General features: G+C 38.4%; 4 protein-coding genes across 6 annotated transcripts; 3 read left to right on the top strand and 1 right to left on the bottom strand.

The window, feature by feature from the left end:
- Positions 1-16: 16 nt before the first annotated feature.
- On the top strand, positions 17-3,303 carry LOC140794418 (uncharacterized). The gene is made up of 6 exons (XM_073146433.1): positions 17-379; positions 460-571; positions 650-816; positions 1,665-1,941; positions 2,708-2,868; positions 2,952-3,303. The coding sequence occupies exons 1-6, from the start codon at positions 358-360 to the stop codon at positions 3,116-3,118; spliced, it is 906 nt and encodes a 301-aa protein (XP_073002534.1). The 5' UTR covers positions 17-357; the 3' UTR covers positions 3,119-3,303.
- Positions 3,304-3,899: 596 nt separating this feature from the next.
- Positions 3,900-8,009, top strand: LOC140794064 (uncharacterized). Of its 3 annotated transcripts, XM_073145898.1 has the most exons (7): positions 3,900-4,346; positions 4,420-4,531; positions 6,060-6,226; positions 6,949-7,225; positions 7,519-7,547; positions 7,633-7,679; positions 7,765-8,009. In XM_073145898.1, exons 1-7 carry the CDS (start codon positions 4,328-4,330, stop codon positions 7,822-7,824), a joined length of 711 nt encoding a protein of 236 aa, XP_073001999.1. In that variant the 5' UTR covers positions 3,900-4,327; the 3' UTR covers positions 7,825-8,009. The 3 variants fall into 3 exon arrangements, with proteins under 3 accessions (XP_073001999.1, XP_073001998.1, XP_073001996.1); XM_073145897.1 differs by having other exon boundaries at positions 6,982-7,225; positions 7,519-7,679; XM_073145895.1 differs by having other exon boundaries at positions 7,519-7,679.
- A 280-nt stretch (positions 8,010-8,289) lies between these two features.
- Positions 8,290-10,067, top strand: LOC140794463 (uncharacterized). The gene has a single exon (XM_073146502.1). The coding sequence runs from the start codon at positions 8,419-8,421 to the stop codon at positions 9,820-9,822; it is 1,404 nt and encodes a 467-aa protein (XP_073002603.1). The 5' UTR covers positions 8,290-8,418; the 3' UTR covers positions 9,823-10,067.
- Positions 10,068-18,940: 8,873 nt separating this feature from the next.
- LOC140794079 (phosphoenolpyruvate carboxylase kinase 1-like) lies at positions 18,941-20,175 on the bottom strand. Its single transcript, XM_073145918.1, has 2 exons — positions 19,310-20,175; positions 18,941-19,157 (listed from the first exon to the last, which is right to left on the bottom strand). Exons 1-2 carry the CDS (start codon positions 20,103-20,105, stop codon positions 19,102-19,104), a joined length of 852 nt encoding a protein of 283 aa, XP_073002019.1. The 5' UTR covers positions 20,106-20,175; the 3' UTR covers positions 18,941-19,101.
- Positions 20,176-21,399: the final 1,224 nt, after the last annotated feature.

Below are 21,399 nucleotides of genomic sequence, written 5' to 3'. Positions count from 1 at the left end.
TGCTTCAATGGTGAACATGAACGAGAAAACGCGACTATTGGACGCGATCGGTACCAAGTCCGAGTCCTAGTGGTGGATAGCTTAGATAGCTTCCAGAAGTTTAATTATTGTTACGACTCTAGTGCGATCCTCTGCGTGAACGGAAGAACCTTTCTACGAACGCCCGCTGCTTTGTAATTGATAGAGTTCGCTAGGCTTAAAACTTTGTCTTGAGATAAAATTCTTGTGAAGAATAATTTGGGACAGATTTCGAGTTAAATTCAGATACCTGAACACTATATATATATATATGCTTGCACATGCGGTGGAGTTCAAAATCATCGCCATCTTCTTGGTAGAAGCTGAGGAGGGAGAACCATGGGCGGCTCTTACTCCTGCGGTATCCCATCCTACCTTCCTCTTCGCAAATTTTTGCTTCTCAACTTTGCTCCAGTGCTCTCATCCAAACCCTAATTGCAGGTGGATTCGAGGACCAAACTTTTAAGTGGAGGATTGATGGATTCTCGCACCTCCTACGGCATGGGAATGTGCAGACCAAGTCTCGCCCTTTTAAGCTCGCTGGCTTCGAGTGGTAATTTCGGATACGTTCTCTTTTTGTGGGGTTATCCCATGGTTGGTTGGAACTTCCAGAGTTTGAATTTACTTGCAGGTGTTTAATAGTGAATCCAATTGCTCAAGCGCACTATGTCGGAAAGGAATTCGTCTCTATGGCAATCCAGCTAGATGCTCGTTCTATGAAGTCTGATTGCGTGGTAGAAGCCGTCTTTAAGTTGGTGTTATATGATCAACTGTCCAGAAAGCACATTATAAATGAAGGTAGATTCTTGAACCAATATTAGATACAACTTGAGTAAGTTTGCGTAGGTCTTAGGCCAAAGATTTATTTTAACTTATTCTTTTTGTACTTCAAACTTAAGCACTTAAATCTAAATCATAACATGTTTCATTTTGAACGAATACTTTTCTTTATGAATAAATAGCAAAATAACTAAATTATCCTTTATCTACAACAAGAATATTAATTTCTATGGGGGGTGGGCAATGGTCCAACAATTAGTGAAAGTGGTTGAATGGTTGAAGTTGTACTTTACCATAATAGAGACAATTGGTTTAAATCTCACCCTAGGCATAGGTTGTCTGACGAGTACTATTAGAATAAAAGTTTTTTTTTCGGTAGTAAGTTTTCCTAGAAAAAGGTCATTAGGTATCCCATGCTTTGTCATACTTCTTATTAATGTCAACTTGTAGTTCTCTTACTGAAGTTGAATTGTTTATGAACTAATATAGTATTTGGTGTGCCTTGTAATCACCTGAAGGTCATGCCTATTTTGCTCCATTTAACTGTCAGATCAGTTTCACTCCATGGTTTAAGCCCTGGCGAATATCTCAAATTTGTGTTAGATTTATATTCTAAGATCATTCTTGGAAACAGAGTGAGATAATCGATGGTTCCAACCTGATTCTTGCTTCCTGCCAGCCTACTTCTTTCCTTTTCTTTTTCATTATTTGTCTCCTAACCTGAAAATTTCTAATTCCTGAAAGGCTGAAAAGATTAGGACGTCCGGATCTATCATCAGATGACCACCACTAATTTAATTCTCATGCCTTGTTTATATTTTCTGTTGTACAGAACTCTAAATTAAAATGCTTTGTTTTATGTGCAGTTAGCCATCAATTCCAGACTACAAGTCTGGCCTCAAGAAGTACATATGTGATTTCCCTCGAAAAATTAATATCATCTTCTGAATTTCTTGTCAATGATAGCTGTGTCTTAGGAGCGAAGCTTATTAATTTCAACAGACTTAGACTCCCAACTGTATCTGAAAGCCTATCTGTACAGAAGGAAATAACTAATGTCTATACATGGAATGTATCGAATCTCCAGCTTTCAGAAAAGAAGATATGCCATTCCAACTCTTTTTCAACAGACAGATACAGATGGTATGCGCTTGTTTTACTTTTCCATATTTTCTTATATAACAGATTGCGATGAAACCATTTTAAAAATCTCCACACAAATGTCTCATATAGAAGGGAATGTGCTTTCTTTTTAGCTGCAAAACTTTTGGAAATTATTATCATTTTCAAACTGTCTAAAGGGACTGCTTCCTCATGCAAGTTTGTTTCCACTAGTATGAAATATGATGAAAAATCAAAATGACAACTACCTCATCTGAAAATAATAGTTGACTAAATAGCTAATGGATCAGATGTGGTGTGCAATGACATGCTCTACATGCATCATGATTAAATGACGGAACTCTACAGACTACACGTAGGATGCATCGCGTCTTGATAACTGATCCTGATGTTTCTTCTTTTTCGCTCTTCTTAATTTTGTAACCTTCTTAAATTTTCTATGCATGTTGTCTTTCCAGAGAGTAAAATATACTCATCTAGTGATTTTTCTGTATTTCAAATCCAGCTCATGTCCTGAATTATCCTTGGACCTTAATTGTTTACATGGGACTACTGATTAATTTGTATTATGCGTAGAACTTTTCGTACTGTCCTTGTTTTCCTGTGTCAATGTAATTTAAGTAATAAGGCATTGAGCTCTATAACTAGTTTTGAAGTTTATAATCTATGGTCCAGAACTGAGTAAATATACTTTAGTCAGTTTACTGTTTAGGATCTCTACAAATTTTTTTACCCGCTCGTATTATTTTCTATTGCTAGTGCTTATTTTTCTTCGTTGTACTCTCAGGTATCTCATACTAAACACTTCTGGTTCTCAAGATAGCGATTTTATTTCTTTAGACTTGGCACTCCGCAACCCTGATTGCATCCCAGTTGCATCTGGACTGTTGGTGGATTTCAGCTTATGCATTAAGGACAAAATAAACGGCAACCACAAGAAGTTCTCAGGTTTAGCTTCATAACTGATGTGGTTCAGTTTCTTCCTGTAGCTTTATATAAATGTCTACTGATATGGTTTCTTTCACATGTAGCTCGAGAACACTTCGATAGAAAGACCGCAATTTGGGGGTGGTTGCAGTTTATTTCACAGGGAAACATCAGAATGCCATCAAATGGATTTCTCACTGACAGCAAGTGCACCATTGAAGCAACTGTTACCATCCTAGGATTATACAATAGAAATAGATGGTTAGTTTGAGAAGTCATAGTAGATTGGTAAAAAATGATAGAGTGTAATTGTTTTCAGAAGTACTTCTTGATCAATGTAATTAATTGCTTTTGTTTCTTAATCGATCTTTTGCCAGAATCAAGCTCCATAATATTATATATATTATCTGAATCTGAACTCAAATTCTTTTAATAACATTTTACTGCTTTTGTTTCTGGAATTGATGATACATTAGCTACGCCTAAGTAGAAAAAAATAGAGCAAATTATAATTTTGCTCCTTGTGATTTGGTCTAATTTTTTCTTACTATATTGTGCTTCAAACTTAATTAATTGCTCTATCATCTCAATCAAATTGTAGTCCCTAGATTTTTCATCTAAAACTGCCGGTAGTTCATTAGTGTCAATATTTTTCATCATAAGTAAGTTCCGAAATGACTAAAGTACGCTTATTATTTTAAATAAGATTATTATTTTATAAGGGTAATTAATTCTTTTTCACATTCTAATTAATAATGGACTAATAGTTATAATTTAATCTGAACCACATAATTAAGCACTTAAGTCTAAAGTACATTTAAGATTTTATCTGAAACACATAGGGTAACCTCACCGGTAAATTGTAATTTCTCAAAAAAAGAAAAAAAAATTATAACTCAAAACATTTGAGATTTGACACTCAATTTATGTGCTATTTTTATATATTTCTTCCTGAACTTTTCCCTGATAACCAATGATAAATAATTGATAATAGTGCCGCTGGATTTTGCCTTCTTCTCTCTTACCACATCAGATGCCAATGTTGGCATCCTTTTCAAAGGTTGCCAAGCAATTGCATTTCCCAAATATATTCATCTATCTTGACTGAGATAATACAATCCTTATCTTTACCCTGTCCATTGTTCAATCCTTATCGATTTGCTCGTTAAGCATCCTCTGCAACAAATAATTCTTTGCACTGGTCAACTCTTTTTACTCTGTTTTATTTGTTAGTTTTATCAAATCCACAAGTAATCTCTTGCTCAAGTCAATCATATTCTATCCCCATTCTGGTCTCTTTCCTGGAATAACGCCAGACCTATTGCCCACAACCTGTTTCCCAAAATGCGTGAAAAAGAACCACTGGCTTGAATTGGCATCACAGGAGAACGTAGATGATCATGAGTCTGTGCTTATAGATGCTCTAAAGTCTAATATACCATCATATTGAAGCTAATTGAAGCAAAGGAAAGAGAGAACCATGGTTTCTTCCTCTAATGGTAGTTTCCTTCCTCTTCCATTCAGTTGAAGATTATGGTTGCTTTCATGCTCTCATCCAAATTCTGATGGCAGATGAATCAGATATGCGAACTTTTAAATGGAGGATTAATGGATTTGCCTCCCTCCTAGAGCATGGAAAAGGATGGACTAACTCTCAGTTTTTTCGGATCAATGGCTTCAATTGGTAAGCTCAGTTATATCTTCTTACTATGGTAGAATGAGTAGCAGGGTAAAATGTGTTGCTGATTATCTATCTGAGTCTGTTTCCATATCCAAAATTTTCTGGTTATAGACATGTATTTGTCCATTTGGCTTGAATCCAGATACGTATCTGTATTTGACTCGTCTCTGAAAGTAGTTATGGACTGAAGTTTTTTATCCAAATTTAAATCTTTATATCTGCATCCTTAAAATATTGTAAGGAACACGATCTTTATTTGTTATCTATTCACAGGACCTCCTGATTTATTTGTCCTATATTTTTTAGTAATATTATTTTTACAGTTTGGTGTGAAAACCAACTATAATTATATCAGATGGCCCATTTGAATTTGCTTCGATTTGATAATCTTGTCAAGTTTACCTGTTTGTTCTTCTATCAGTGTTGGTATTTGAGAAAGATAATTGATATGGATACAGAATGCTACTATCTGGTAATTTTCACTTTTAAATCTTGATGAATTATTTTTTCTGCTGGAAAAACATTTCATTTTCTTGGTTCAAGCTATGCCTTCTCATAACCTTATCTTTCTTTGGATTCTATCGTTTTCGGTAGGCCTGGGTATGATTAGAAATTTGGCTTGCGAAGGGTCTTTTCTCTCTCCTAATTTCTCTGCCCTCTTGACAAGTCTTCGTCCTCAAATTTCTGAGTTTAAAGTGGGATGGAAGTTAATCTATATGAGTATGTTAGAGTGAACACTCCTTAAGATACTCAACTGCTTATACTTTCTGACGCATTTTCGATGGATCTTATCAATTTTGGTGAATTTTTTAGTGAGGGGACTTTATTGATGTACCGTATATTTGATAAGTCTTTATGTCGGATTTCATTGTCACATACTTTTTGATTTCATCGAATTTCATGTGTTTGATGGACTTACTGGATTTCATGTGTTTGACGGACTTAGCAGAGTTTAGCGTTTTTATGTTTTAGCCCTTTTTATGAGATTTGATGGTGTTGATGGATTTCTAGGCATATTTTTGTTTTGATATGTTTTGGCCTTAGCGGATTTTATTGATGGCAAAAGTAGCATTCCAAAACTTTCCAAAGTTGCATCCTGAATCACCATTTTCGTTCAGAATCAGCATTGTAAGAGCTCTGCTTAAATTCAATATGTAATTCCAAATTGAGAATGAAATCAAAGTTCTGCAGAATAACTCAAAACATTCACTTGTTCTGGAAATGAGCTAAAAATAGTTATCTATTTGGGTTAAAACGAAATTTAATGATATATGGTTAGCCATCCAAAATTGTTTTACTCTCTATCTATCTAGATTTTCCTTTTCCTATTGCCATGCAATTGCTAAGATTATAAAGTTCCTTTTGTGAGAAAGCCAAAAAAGCTTCTTTAAGTTGAACATGTTATAACTATTTTATTCTTGTTCAAAATATCACATGACATCCAAATATCCACCATTTCAAGGATTTCAAGATTTAAATTGATAGACATCTCTAACCTTTGGAGGCTCTACTAATTTTAGTTTATTTGCAGGTGCTTGAAGGTGAACCCATTATATAAAAAAAGTGATGGCACAACGAGATATGTATCTCTTAGACTTGAGCTAAATTCTTCTTCCATACAATCTAACTTTGTGGTAGAAGCTGTCTTCAAGTTGGTAATATATAATCAATTGCCTGGAGAGCACATTGAAAAGGAAGGTAGCTTCTTGAATATTAAATAGCTAGCGCGTGAATAGCTTCATATATCCCTTCAATTTATTGAAACATCATATAGTTTAATTAAATCAAAACTAGAACTGAGTCATGAAGTACAAAACAGTAACTGGAATTTTCATGCAAACTATTGCTATCTGCTTAATTTTATATTCTCAAATTAAGAATTGCTTACTAGTTCACCCCTAGGTTATTATTTGGAATATTTTGGAACTTGGAATTACTAGCGAAAAAATTCTTTTACTGAACTGTAATTTAGGATTAGGACTTCAACACCTTTTCTGCTAAACCAGTTTTCTACCTGGATTATTCTCAGTGGTCCCTTCATCTGAGACGGCGATAACCAGTTTTCTCCGTTAGCAATGACTATTCCTGAAAAATCATTACTTTTAGCTATCATATCTGTTGAAACTTAAAAGTACAGAGGTTTCAGATTTGATATATTATACATACCTGATACTAGGTTTGGTTAGATATGTGTCTTGGCACTTGTGCATGTAGCTCTTGGATTTCTTCAAAACATGGAAGGATCTACAACCAGAATCTAATTTGTTATCACCATATTTTTTCCTTGATTTTATCATTATTTGTCTTCCAATTCCTATGAGCTTAAATGTTTATTCAGATCTCACTTGTGAGCAGGCTCATCCAATAAAATTTTGCTGTGGATAGAGGCTCTTGAGTTAATTGGTTCATCTTATGTGCAGTTGCTCATTTTTTTCAAACTACAAAAACTGTAGGAGGTTCAAGTATGATCCCCCTTGAAACATTAAAGTCATCCTCTGGATTTATTGCCAATGACAGCTGTGTCTTTGGTGTGGAGATAAAAAAATCTGAAAAACTCTCTCTCCCTGAGGTATCTGAAACCTTATATGTGCAGAAGAACAAGAAATGTTATGTCTACCCCTGGAATATCAAGAATTTCTTTGAGCCACATTTTAGAAAGTGCCGCTCCAAAACTTTTATTATTGGTGGATACAAATGGTATGTGCTCCTTTTTCTTTCAGGCTCTCTTTCGTTCCGAAACCATTTTAAGACTACCTACAAAGTCTAACAAACACAAAAGTAAAGTATAAAAACTTCTTGTAGCTCTATGCAGCTGCAGGAGTCAGCATTACGACTGAATCATCCTCGTTCTTCCTAGCATTGTTTTAATGAAATTATTAGTCATCGGGCTTTCTTAACTACTGAAGTTTGCATCTTGTTGTCCTCAAAATTTCAAGCTTTTGTATTTTCCATCACCACTATTAATTTGCATTTGCTCTCTGTACTCTCAGGCATCTCACTCGATATCCAGGCGGGCATGGTAATAGTGAGTTTCTCTCTTTATATTTGAAGTTTGATGAATCTAATCAACTTTCACCAAATTCTGGAGTGTTTGTGGAGTTCAGCATATGCATCAAGGACCAAAAAGATAGCAATCACAAAATACTCACAGGTTCAGCTCTCTTCATAATCCTAGTATCAGAATCTATATGTAGCTCCCCCCGCTATGTACTGAGACTATTTTCTTGGACAAATAGAAAGATACCATTTTGACGCAACAAACAGGAGTTGTGGATGGCCAAGCTTTATTTCAATGAAAGATTTCAGAAACCCATCAAGAGGTTTTTTTGTTGAGGAGAAGTGCACCATTGAAGCACATATCACCATCCTAGGATCATCCATTGGGGCACAAAAGTTGTAATGTCTAGTCTTGTAATATTCACTGTTGCATTGCCCCCTAATGTACATGATTAGTATGAGAAAAGAACAGTGGATGTTTAGAAAGCAGAAATATATATATATTTATATATATATATATATATATATATATAATGATAGCAATAATTTGCTAAGCAAAGCAATTTCTAATCGTTACGTTAAAGATTCTCATATGAAATTTGGTAAACAAATCGCAATTTAGAGCTCATAATTTCTCAAGAATATGATTTTTTTTTCTCATTACAATTTAATGATCGGTTAATCTTGTTCGGATCCGACCCGGATCCGATAAGAGGTATCCCCACTATAACCACCCCGCCCCCCTCCTCAAGCCCTCTTCGGCCCTTTCCTCAACCACCAATCTCGTTGCTTCCCAAATCCCAAATACCCCCGGAGATCAAAACAGTACGAAGACCGACGCCGAAATTTTGTCGTATCGGTCGAAGAGTCCGACACGCTCCGAGCTCTCTCCCATGCCGGACGCCGTCGTGCCCCCGCCGCGGCTTGACCTCCGTTCCACCGGTCACGTGCTCCGCCGCTCGTGCTCGTCGCTCCTCGCCTCCCTCCCTTCCCTCCTCCTCGCCTCCCTCCTCTTGCTCCTCTTCCGCTCCGCCATCCTCGCCGGAACCCTGACCCTCTCCTCCGTCGCCGATAGTGACCCCGCCGTCAAGTCTCTCTTATCCCGGCTCTCCTCCTCCCCGTCCCCTCCTCCCTCCTCTTATGCCTCTCACATCCACCGACAACGCCGGCGGTCCACACCGTTCCTACAGCTCACTCGCGCTGGAACACTAACCCTGGACGACGACGACTTCTTCTCCGACCCCGACTTCTCCGCCGGCGCCGGCGCCTCCGACCGCCTCTCCTCCCTCCTCCGCCGCAATCGGCCCCTCTCCAACTACTCCTATCCTTTCCTCGCCGCCGACGAAGCTGCCGCCTCCCTCCTCGTCTCCCCGAAACCCTTCAAGATTAGGGTTCCCCCTTCCCCCTCCTCCCCTTTCTTCTTCTCCTTGCCCAAATCCGTCCCGACCGCTGCTGACGTCGAAGATCACCGTGATCGCGCAGTTGATTTTCGGATCTTTGGTAGCCGCGGGATCGATCTCGACCGTCAAGACGCCGCCGCGATTCTTTACCTCCTCGTGCTCCTCTCATCAGCCCACGCCCTTGCTATCCTGGGGTTCGTCGTCGCCTACTCCTCCGCCCTTGGGATTGTCTTCTTTGCTGTTGCCTGCATGTATCTTAGTAGACCGGTCTCGGTTATTGAGACTTTCTTCTCCGGTGCCCGGCTTGGGATCCGGCGGCTCACGGGGTTCGTGTTCTTGCGGTGGGCGGCGAGGGATGCGCTCGTTCAGTTCCTTTGTCTCTGGTTCTTTGCTGATATTTACGACCAGACTGAGCTCTTCAAGCTGTTCGTTAGAGTGAAGCTCATGCCTTTGTCACTGTCACCGGTGAATCCATGGCCAACGTTGTCCGGCCCGAATGATGCTACGCTATCTGGATTCTTCTTTGTGTGGACGCTGCTTGATTTTATGGTGTCAGTAGTCTTCACGGTTGTGCCATGGGTGGTCATCATGGACCGCAATATGAGGCGGCCCGGCCGGGATGCAGTGAAGGAAGGGTGTTACCTAGTGTCACTGATGCCTTCTCAGGCTATCTTGATTAAATGGTCAGAGACTTTCCTCTGTGGGAGTTTGGGGACAATGGTCGTGATGATCCTTGGAGGGAGATTTCTCAGTGGGTTATTTTATTCACTGGCGGAGGTGTATTTTATGGTGGTTTGGTTGATCTTCTACTTTGCTGCAAGGTGTAAGGATTCAGAATTGGAGGGGCGAAGGTTTGGACAGGAAGATTTGGAGGATTGTATCAATGGCCACAGATGAATGGGAGGCGGCTGGGCCGTAATGATGGTCTGGTTAGTAGAATCTTTGTCTTGCAACTATAGTGGTTCCATGAATCCATCAGTGCTGCTCTTGTTATATTTGTTGTGATCAAACTGTCTTTTTTTTTGTCCTGGCATTTGATGTTGTTCCACTTGATTTTTAGCGATGAGAATGAACTCGAACTTGTATGTACAGTTCTTTCAACATAAGAAATTATGTATATCATTAACTTGGCATTTATGTAACTTGTATTGGTTGTAGGTGATAGGCCTTGTCAATTGGTAATTTCAATTGGACTGTATCTTTTTTATGTAGAATTTGATGCTCTTCTGTATTAAACTGCAGCTAGTTAGGATCTTTCCTTAAATTGGAAGTTCATCTTGTTGGGACTTGAGAACATTTTCTCAGCCATCTTTTATTTCCATCACTTGATATATACTTTCTTTTCATTGTAACTTTATTAAAATTAATAAGTTTGAGAGATATGTCATATGAGGAACTTTCATAGCCCTATAAAGTAATATATAACCCCATTAGTGCAAATATTAGGAAGAGGGGAATGAATAGTGCTTTGGCAGTCTGGAGAAAGCTCATCTGGTGTGTCCAGTAAAAGTCCTATATAAAACTCCATTAGCACTGATTTAAACTGGCTTATAAGTTTCAATTAGTTTCATGTAAAAGAGTCCTAGATAAAACTCCATCAGCACTGCTTTAACCTGGCTTATAAGTTTCAATTAGTTTCATGTAAGGTGATTATGTGCTAATAGTTCATAATGTGTGAGATTATCACTGATGTTCTTCTGTTGCTGTTGTTGTCATGTAAATGGACTCATCATATTATTGTGTTAATGGTGGTTTAACTTTTTGAGTTTTTCTTTTCTTTTGATATAAAACTTTTGCCGTTCCAACATGCTAGAATTTTGTGATAGAATGGTTAATGAATTTGTGTATGCACTCAATTTGCAATATTGATACTTGCATTTTTGAGTTAAATAATAGTTTTGTTACTTCCTAATTCATGCTTTTGGGGATGATTTTCATATAGAAGTCCTTCTAAATCATTTGATACTTGCCTTGTTTGGGGTGTACGCATTTCTTTTTCCTCTGCTATTTCTTTGATTATATGTTCTCTAATAATGATATCACCTTTTAACAATTTCTTTAGCGCAATTAGAGTTCACAAAAATTGTTCAGGATTGTGGAACCTTGATTTAATTGACTTACTTCCTTTATGAAGTTTACATTTTCAATTGGTTAGTACAAGAATTTGTGCCTAGAGGTTCTATCTGGAGTGATCAGTACTAAATATTGAAAAATCAGGAGTATGCCCATGCGAGTTGTAGTTTTCTTAATTCCTCAAGGGTTGCAATTTTGTACTAATGACAATAGCATTCTGTTGTCATTTTGCTGCATACTTTTGACTGGTAAATGGATAGCAGAGGAGTGATGGAACTTTGCAACAAAATCATCAGAAAATGTGATAGATCTTCTCGACAGATATTGATCTCAATCTCTGACACAATGTAGCCAAGCTGGTCTACAGTGCCTTTGGCAATCATGGATAATTTCGAGCCATTTAAAGGACTTTAATGGCATCACCTTAAGTTGTCATAATGAAGTCTGCTATTGTTCTACTAGCAGCAAACTCATTCATTATAATATCCTTATTTTCATTTAAATTCAATTTGTGTCATTGTTGTTTTAATATTTTTGACTTTTAAAGCATGGCTACTTCAATGAGTATCAGAAAAAAGCTTCTTGTTAATTTTAGGGTGTATTTAAGAATCTCAAATAACACTGAATACCTTTCTGCACTTCTACTACATTATTTGATTTTATCTTCCTCTTCTTAACTGTTAACTAAAGGAAATAAATAATAGACCTACTTCATTTTGCTTGGGCTTTTGGCTTGAGGATTAAAATGCCCTTATTCTTGCAAAGCATTGTTCTTTGGCTCTTGAACTGAATTTTCTTTGAAATGCCCTGATCTAGCTATAAGCTAATTGTGATAACTCTTTGTTAACTCATTTGACATTTTTCTTTTTTGTCTTAAATAGTTGTTAGTTTCATGATGTCAATCAAGCAGGCTAATGCAGTCAATGCAGGATTACTGAGTCATCATCATATGAGATTTTTGTTCGCTTAAAAATGTGCAGTTAGATGAGGTTGACAAATTATCCTACATCAGTATTAATTGCATAGAAAAGATGGAAATAAACATGAAGATGGAGTTCTCCAATGTCATGGTGGATGAGTTAGTAGTCTCTAAACAGACTGATTGGATATGGCATGCTCTCAGGGCTTCCACAGGGAGACCAGGAGACTGTGTATCCATGCAGCTGCACAGATAACATTCCCATCATGGTGTTTCATATAATTTTTCTGTTCCTACAAAGAAAGGTGTGGCCTTACTTTGAGATCGACTCCATCTTCCCAGCATGCTGTAGCAGGAAAAATCGGCGAAATTCTGAGTTGTTCTGGTGCCCTAGGTGGCGGAGTCTGGGTTGGAGGTTCGGTAGGAGACTCAACTGCTGCTTGTTCTTCTGTGCATTTCACTGCTTGCCCTTTTGCTTCTTTAACAGCTTCTTCCGTAGCTTCTTCCCTTGCTTGGTTATTTATCCCCTCAGTAGGTTGTTATTCATTGTGAAAGCTGTCCAAATTCAAGTTAGTACAAGACAACTGTGCTTGAACCTTTGTATCCCAATTTCACTCCATTTTCACTTTTATGTAAGGAAGGTTGACTTGCACTTTCAATATTGAATTATTCACTTGTAGGTATCCTATCTCCTGGCTTATATTCACATGTGCTAAGGAAGACAGTGTGCATAGGATAGAAGTCTAGGTCCTCAGTTTGTGGGATCTTATGATTCTTATCACTAAGCAAGTGTGACAGAACTGTAGAAGCAATGTGTCCTAAATCCTAATAGCTTCTAGATGCAGTTTTCTAATCTTTGTTCTTCCCCTTGCATCTCAAATTTGCATTGAGAGAATAATTGGTTTGTGAGTCTATGGTTTGATATTTGATGTAAAGATCATGAATGCTTGAGAGAGGATAATGATCACTTGTGGACCATGATAAATAATAGTTGCTTCTCTAGTAAAACAAGTGAGATGCTACCCTATAGGTATTTCACCTAATTGCCACATTTTGAATATTTAATTTGTAAATTCTAATTGTTGTGATAAAATATTTATGAAATTTATGTAGACCATTGAATTGTTATCTGGTGAAATAGATTCTATTGCACATCTAACTGTTTTATATGTTCCAGCCTTTTTCCTGTCAACATTTCATGAGCTTTTGATAGGGCAACTAGTAAAGTGTAGCTGATTGTAAAATGAGTAATTTCTTTTCACTTCCCGTGGAGGATCTTTACCTTGTACTCGACACATTTTAAGTGAGTTGCTTGTTTGATATCAGGAAAATTGTTTGTGTATTGTGATAAGTAATGTTCACTTCTATGATTGATCTTTTCTTTGTTGCTATATGGTCACCTCTAGTGGCCTTCCTACAACAGAAGTTCTAACTCCTAACTTGGTGGATATCTGGATGGTTGATATAATGATCTTTTCTTCAGCTAATTGTTCCTTTTGTTCCTCCTTTTATTTTCTGGTTCTTGCTTCAGATTTTTGTTAGTTCTGTTCTTCACTATTGTTTTGGCGATGATTTGCTCAAGGAACACTCGGATTTTCTTATTCCATATATTGCTGCATTTTTGTGTCTATTAATTTCTTACAGCAGATCTCTCTGTATTGAAGAATTGAAAAAAAAGAATTTAAACTTCTTATCATTTGCACTGTCATGTTGCACAAACATCTCAAATCATCAAGATGCAGTTTGTATCAACTGAGTCTAATAGCAAGCATCTTACTCCAAGACAAATTTCAGCAAGATTCTAGCATATTGATTGCAGGTATTCCTACCATCTTATGTATGTTTCTTATAAAATTCTTGATTTCTGATATTATACTTACTGAAACTTCAGATTATCGTATGACTTGACCATAACCATCAACTTGTATCTTGATAGGATGACACTTTACATGTGTATTGCAGAATTAGTACCTTATTCTCCACTTAGATACTTTTCCTTGAATAATACCTGCTTGTAATCTGTCTTACACTGAAGTATTACAATTTCTTTTTCTTTTGAAAAGTATCTGGACTTGATTTGTCTTGGTTATATGGTAGTAGCTCCAGCACTTCTGTCTTTGGAAATGGACTCATCTTCCAGTACTTTTATTAGGATCTTTGGAGGTGGGGAGAAGTACTGTCTAGAGATCTAACTATTAACAGCGCAAAGGATATAACACACGTTCTTGCTGCAAACTGGCATAATGACATTAGAAAGGGAGGTTGCTCTCATTCCAGTTTGTATTCCTCTTTGAATTCATACTCCAAAGAGATACTCTAGCAAGGTGACCTTAATCACATAACCTCTTGCATTCCCCTCCCACAGAACTACTGATCGGAAATATCTTTGGGCTAGTTTTCTCTTCCTGGGTGCAATTCGTAAAGACTACTATTTGGAACTCATCTTGCAGAAGTTGATAAATCCTTCCTGAGAAAGGCCCCGACAGAAATGCTCCTTGACGAGGGTGACAGTATGGAGGCAACCTAGAATCACATGTGCTTATACACTATAGGTTGCTTGTCTTGGAGCATTGGCTGAATCTTGTAAGAATTCTAACCATGGCTATCGGCGGCGCTAATCGGGCTATAAAACTTGTGTACAAGGTAAGTACAAGGCTTATGCACCAGCTCGTCGAATATCTAAAAGTCAAACTGGTGAACCTAGCTAGCACCGTTGCAAGGATAAGATATCAAGTTTCTATGTGCTGCTGCTATCAGTTAGAAGGGGCAATAAGCTTTGCAGTCTGGCCATTGTCATAATCTTCCTCCACTCCAAATAGCCTTCACTGCCAAATGAAAGTCTAGTGTTACAGGTATCCTCTACAGACTACAATGAATGGGGCACTAAGTGATGACCTAACGGTTGGCTAAATAATTGTATCATTCCAGATCTGAGCTCTAGTATTTCTACCCCATTTCTCCAAAGGCTTTTCGCCGGATCTTTTATCTGTAGTCAATTTTCATTTACCATTCTAGCTAGGGGTGGCAAAATTTGACCCGACACGATAACCCAACATTTAATCAGGTTTGGGTTTGGTATAATTAGGTTCGGGTCATAAACGGGTTAACCCATCTAACCTGTTTAATAAACGGGTCGTGTTCGGGTTTATACAACTAACCCGTTTTGACTCGTTTGACCCGTTTAATTATACGGGTCGAGTTGGGTCGGGTCAACTTGCCAACCCGTTTATATATATATATATATATATATATATATATATATATATATTATAAAGTAACCTAATCGGCTAACCCTCTCCACTCTCCACTCCTTCAGCCGCCTCTATCTTAACATTTTGAAATTTTTTGCCCCCATCTCTGATCTCTCTCTCCAGTGGCGATCGTCTGCCACCGCGTCTCCGCCTGCCTCCTGCCTTCTCCACTCTGTGTCTCCCGCATCTCCGCCTGCTGTCTCCACTCTTCGTCTTCGCCTATTGCCTACCGCCGAGTCTCCTCTCCCCGTCTCCACTTTTCGCGGTGCTGTAGTCTCCGCCTGCCACCGTGCTGCCGTCCCCGCTCCCCTCTTTGCATGCCGCAACCGTCTGCCGCGGTGCCTCCATCCCCGTCCCCGTCTCCGCTTGCCCTCCCCTCCTCTCTTTGCTACGTTCACTCTCCTCCAACCGCCTCTTCGTCCCTAGCCGCACTGACCGCCTTGTCTTCCTCGGCAGATCCGGAGCTCGCGCCATGGGAGCCAGCTCCTGGAGCCTTGCCTCCATTGCTGCCGCTTCGCCAACACCAACACTGAAGCTTGAGCCAATTTGAATTTATTTTTACTAAATTTTCCTATAATATTGTAAATTATGCTGGATTTGTGTAAATGTGATATTTTGTCTTTGTGGGTATTGTATTACGTGGATTAACTATAAACGGGTTAAATGGATGTAAAGTTAAATGGGTTGTATTAACGAGTTAAACGGGTGGTTAAATGGGTTGAATAAAAAAATATAATATATTTATTAAACGAGTTATTGTGTCGTGTTACCCGTTTAATAAACGGGTCGTGTTCGTGTTTAGAAAAATTAACCCGTTTATTAAACGGGTCGTGTTCGTGTTCGTGTTAGTACTATCTTAATTCGGCACGAATCTGATCCGACCCGAACTCGGCTAATCCGACCCGTTTGCCACCCCTAATTCCAGCCAAAGCTAGGTTTTGGTCCATATTTCAGACAGTATTCATTCTAGATTGATGTTTGCAGGACCCACATAACTGTAAATCTGCTGATTAAATTTTACATCCACGTCTCCCGCAAACTAATCCGAATTTGTTGTGCTAGGTTTGATGAGAATGTTATGCTATACATCACATATCAGATCAGCTGAGGGTCCTTTTCCTTTTGGTGTGGATTGTTAACTGCAATTCACACTGATTCACTAAATTCAGCATTTATTCCAATGATAGATCAAACAGCATTTTTCACCACCTCTATATTGATAGGAAACAAAGTTTTATTCAATGAACAAATGTGGCCTGTTATTTATTTGTTATATTGCTTGCTTATGTATCTCCTTGGCTATGGTACCTCCAAAAGGTTGATGTGAATTCAAATTTAATTTTCAAAAGATCTCTTATTAATGGTTCATTTTGAGTACCGAGCCACTGCTGAAACCTAGTATCGTTATAGAATATTGCAGAGTGGAAAGTGGAAGCTTCCATGGCGAGTAGAAAGACAGTGATGGCCTGGGCCCTTCTTGCTTATGCTGAAAGTAATAGTAAATTTGTTAGGATAAGATAATGATGGTGGGGTGTTTAATACGTGAGGGGTTCCAATAAATGGAACACTAGTCTACTAAAGTTGGTGGGATTTAATGATAAAAAAACCCGGCACAAATTAGGTGAAGGACTAAAAGATCAATGCCCTTGGGTTATGTCACACATCAAATTTAGAAATTAATGGCCAAGTAGGTTAAATAGTGTGCCGATTGGTGCACAAATTATGCCACTCTTATTCTAATCAATTAGAATAAAGCAGGCCTCGATCCCCATGAGCCTATAACTAGAATTTTACTCAACAAACGCTTGTTAGGAATTCGGAAATCTAAAGGAAATTTATGAATGAACTTTATAATATTTCCAGATTTTTTTTTATATTTGAATAAAAGTTCAATAAAGAGAGAAAATAAGACCCAAAAAAAAGAGATACTTGTATGTCTGTTGTGTTATTAATTAGACTATATTAAACCATTTCTGGTAATCGATAACTATCGGCAATCATTAACTTCCTGCAACAACCCATTAAGCAAATAAAAAATGAAAAAAATTAATGAGCAGTGCAACATGAAGAAGAAACAATTCATCAAGGGGGAGTCACTGTCCATTTTCTTAAACCGAATTTTGTGGTGCACGCTTATGTGGTTATTAATGATAAATTAACCCCATGCAACTTGAGGTACTTTTATAAATTTTCTCCTCCAAGAGATCGATGAATCTTTCCATGCTTTCAATCTTGGTAACTGTAAAGATTTCTCCTTTTAATTGCTGCCAAAAGGAAAAAAGTTTTATGTGGCATAATGTAGTATACCTAACTCCCTTTTGTTTTTAGTCTGTTGTTCTTATTATGATAGTGCTTTTATAATCTATAATTAACATAAAGTTGGAATATTACGTGGGAATATGAGTCATTCTTTTTGTCATTTGACTGGCAAAGAGACAAATGACTATTAGGTAAAATAGCTTCCAAAAAATTTTGAAGTTCCAAATGTAGCTTGCCAAAACAAAATGCCAAAGTTTTTTATCTTTTGGGTAAATAAACTCTTCAAAATGTTTCATATATATCTGGAGTTCTTGCAGTCCAAGTTGGCAAGTAAAAGAAATGCTATATTTTGTTTCCATACAAGTTTGCCACCAGATCTATCACATGGACAGCTTGAAATCCTTGCTTACTGTGGGCTATAAGCTCAAGGGTTTCCTACCAAAACTCTAGAAAGCAGGAGGCTGAGTTCTGCCAACTAAAAAGATGAGGCTGGATGTGGAAGTTATGGGGAACAAAGTTTAGGTCAGAGGAAAGGAGACATGGTCATGTGAGGTTTTAAGTTCTAGGGTTTTAAAGGTTCAATATTTAGTCTCCAAGTTATACCTATGCTTTTAGTGAGTATTTTGTTAGCAATGTATCTAGTTATTAAAGGAGTGACCTTGAGATTATACAAGATTCCTCTCCAGCTAACTCCTTTGTTAGAATAAAAACAAAAATTAGAATAGAATGTAATGTAATGGACTATAAAAAGGATCATGTTCTATTGTCTCCTCCTAAAAGCACCAATAGATAAAACAAGTAATATATAGCTGGGCCATTTACAATGCACTTTGTTGTTCTTTGTTTCTCTCTTATTCAAACAAGGACAACTGTTGTGGTAGACCGATCACCTGCTAGAACTAGAACAAAGATAACAAAGTAGCAATTTTGTTATTAATTCATAACTATTGAGCAATTAAAATACGGATCCAAAACCACCTAAATTCACCTGAAAATCCTGTGGGAGGCCACTGGTTTGAGAGGGAATAAAGGAAACTAAAATCTTTGATACTATAAACATGTAGTTAATCCTGCTCAAGGTGTATGTAGCCTTAGTGCTTGGGTATTTTAAATCTTTTATAAGCCTTAGTACTTGGGTATTTGAGTCTCTCCTACCGAAAAAAAAATATACAAGTATCAAGTCATCTGGGCAAACAATAGGTATGTGGTACAGCACAACTTAGAAGAAAAATTCCTAGGTTCCTTGGGTCCCAAAGCCCAGGTAAGATGTAACCATTTAAGATCTACTTATTTAGGATTTCCTGGAGTTATTGCCATCATATTAATGTTGTTTATTTTCAGTACCAGAAGATGCATGCAATGAGAGCATTATAATAATTTGTAAACAAATGTCTAGAAATGATTTCTAGTGGTAGATGGACCCCATAGACAAGAGAATTGTTTTAGTCCAGTGTAAGAGGAAATTAGCTTTGACAAGGTGCCAGAAAGGCTACCAAAGGAATTCCACGTTAGATGCCAAAAATAGGAGACCAAATACTATATCTCCTTTATCTTCTTTATTTCAATATTTACACTAAGAAGCCCAAAAAATGTACATAAGCTTCTCTCTTTCTCAACACTCTCTCTATTCACAGGCAGTAAGTAGTAACCATCTCCTAATCTCTTCTTCCTCTTTTAGCTTTGCTCCTCCTCTGCTCCCAGCCCACCTCCACTTGTTATCCAAGGATGCACTATTCAAATTCAAATCTTTTTTTAAAAATAAACAAGAATAATAATCCAAAAATAACTAATTCACTAAATGATTTGTGGCTTTTTGGTGCGTTTTTGAAAAGCGCATTAAAAACTACCCAAACAAAAAACCCCCCAAAAAGAAGATACTTACTGAGGACTTGCTCCGCGGAGAACCTTCTAGAAACGTCCTTGCACATCATCCTCCTCATCAGATCCTTCGCGGCCGGGGAGACCCCGGCGAAGATACTTGCTGGAAACCTAAGGTTCCCCCTCAGCACTGCCTTGAAGGTCTCCTCCGCTGTCTCTCCGTAGAACGGCGCCGCCTCCCCGCTGGACAGCATCACGTACATCACCACCCCGGCGCTCCACACGTCCACCTTCTCGCCGTACTCCTCCCCTCTCACCACCTCGGGTGCCACGTAGAACGGCGTCCCTACCAGCCCAGTCATCCGCCGCCCGCAGCCGAAGCCCGCAGCCGACCCGAAGTCGGCGAGCCGGACCCGTCCGCCGCGGTCGAGCAGCACGTTGTCTGGCTTCACGTCGCGGTGTGCCACCCCACGCCGGTGGCACGCGGCCAGCGCAGCCGCGATCTGCGCCACCACATCCGCCGCCTCCGGCTCCGAGGGCGGGGAGCCGAGCCGGAGCCGGATCCACTCGAAGAGGTCGGGGCCGTCGACGAGGTCCATGACGAGGTGGATGGAGGCCTGGTCCTCGAAGATGGCGTGGATCTGGACCACGGCAGGGTTGCCAGCGCCAGCGAGGAGGGTGGTCTTCGCCTCGAGTTCCGCGCACTCGCAGTCGATGGGGTCGGCGAGGAGGGACTTGTCGACGGACTTGACGGCGAAGGGCTCGCCGGAGGAGAGGGAGGTGCACCGCCGGACTACACCGAAGCGTCCGCGCCCGATCTCCGCGCCTATCTCGTACTCTCGTCTCAATTCCTCGCTCATCTCTCTCCTTCTCTCTCTGGATTCCTTTTTTTTTTTCGTCTAAATTTTTCTTGGAATTTTGTTTGATTCCGGAGGCTAACGACCTGCGGTATTTGTAGGTTGGATTTCGTGGAATCCTACGTGGAGGGGACAGGTGAGATCAAAACTTTTCACAATCCCTTAATTATCCCTCATACTAACTTAATAGGGGGAGGGGGCACAAAAAAGAAGAAGAAGAGATCTCTTCGATCAAATTAATTAAGTACTATTATTTTATTAAGTAGCGTGCTTAGTGACTAATTAATGATTTAAATTAGAGGTAAAGCTTTTGCAAAAAGGGCTATATTTTAGGCTTCTCTTAAAAAATAACTACCGAGAGGTAAAGCTTTTGCAAAAGGGATTCATATATGATATATGGGGGAAGTGGTTATTATTTAATTAAATAGTTAGGTATAAAATTATTATTTTAAAATATCTTATATACATAAATCGAATCGTATACTGCCACGTGTTAAACGGTAGTACCTTTTCCTCTCTACGTTCGGCTTAATATCCACTGAAACGATAAGCCGGTGAATAGCTCGGGCACTTATCTCTTTTGCCATTAGATTTCTAAGGAATAACGAATTGCCCTGTCCTCAACTTAATCTATAATTTGGTTAACTAACACTTAAAGACAGCATACCGCTCGTCTTCTTCTCTTTATCTATTGCTAATTAAAACTTAAAAGTTTGGTCCAGAGTTATTTTATCACCAATTATTTGAGTTAGAATAATAACTCATCTAACGTCGTCGTACGTGCCACATAGACTAACCCTAGCCTCTAAGCTAGAGGATTTATTATGTTTTGTTTTTTAATTCATGCTGATAAAATATCAATTTAATTTTATAATCACAGTTGGTTTAATATGATATACCTGGGATTCCAATCCTAAGTTTTCACAAGCAACTTAGCAACAGCTTCTCAATTAATAATAATTTTAATTGCACTTAGATACTAGGATAAAAGGTGCTGCCATTAGTCTTTATTTTTCTTTTGTTTTTTTTTATTCTTCATTTTTTTTAAGTGAAAGCCGATAAGCAAGATTTTATACAAGAGAAATACTACGAGAAGTTTTATACTTGACTATAATAGATAATAACAAACGAAGAATTAACACGTCGAAGGTAGGGCGACACCTTATGATAGATACCCTTTGAAGAAGCACTTATAATTTTCAGTATTAAGTTCTATCTTCTCATCTAGTGGATAATTTTTTTTGGTGATCTTTCTTGAGGTTAGAACAATTATTGGATTCTCACTCTTGGAGATTTG

Source organism: Typha latifolia, chromosome 8 (assembly GCF_019914945.1).
Source record: "Typha latifolia isolate L0001 chromosome 8, TyphaL0001v2, whole genome shotgun sequence".
Classification (NCBI taxonomy): domain Eukaryota; kingdom Viridiplantae; phylum Streptophyta; class Magnoliopsida; order Poales; family Typhaceae; genus Typha; species Typha latifolia.
The sequence above is the reverse complement of the archived record's forward strand: the minus strand, read 5'-3'. Positions and strand labels throughout refer to the sequence as shown.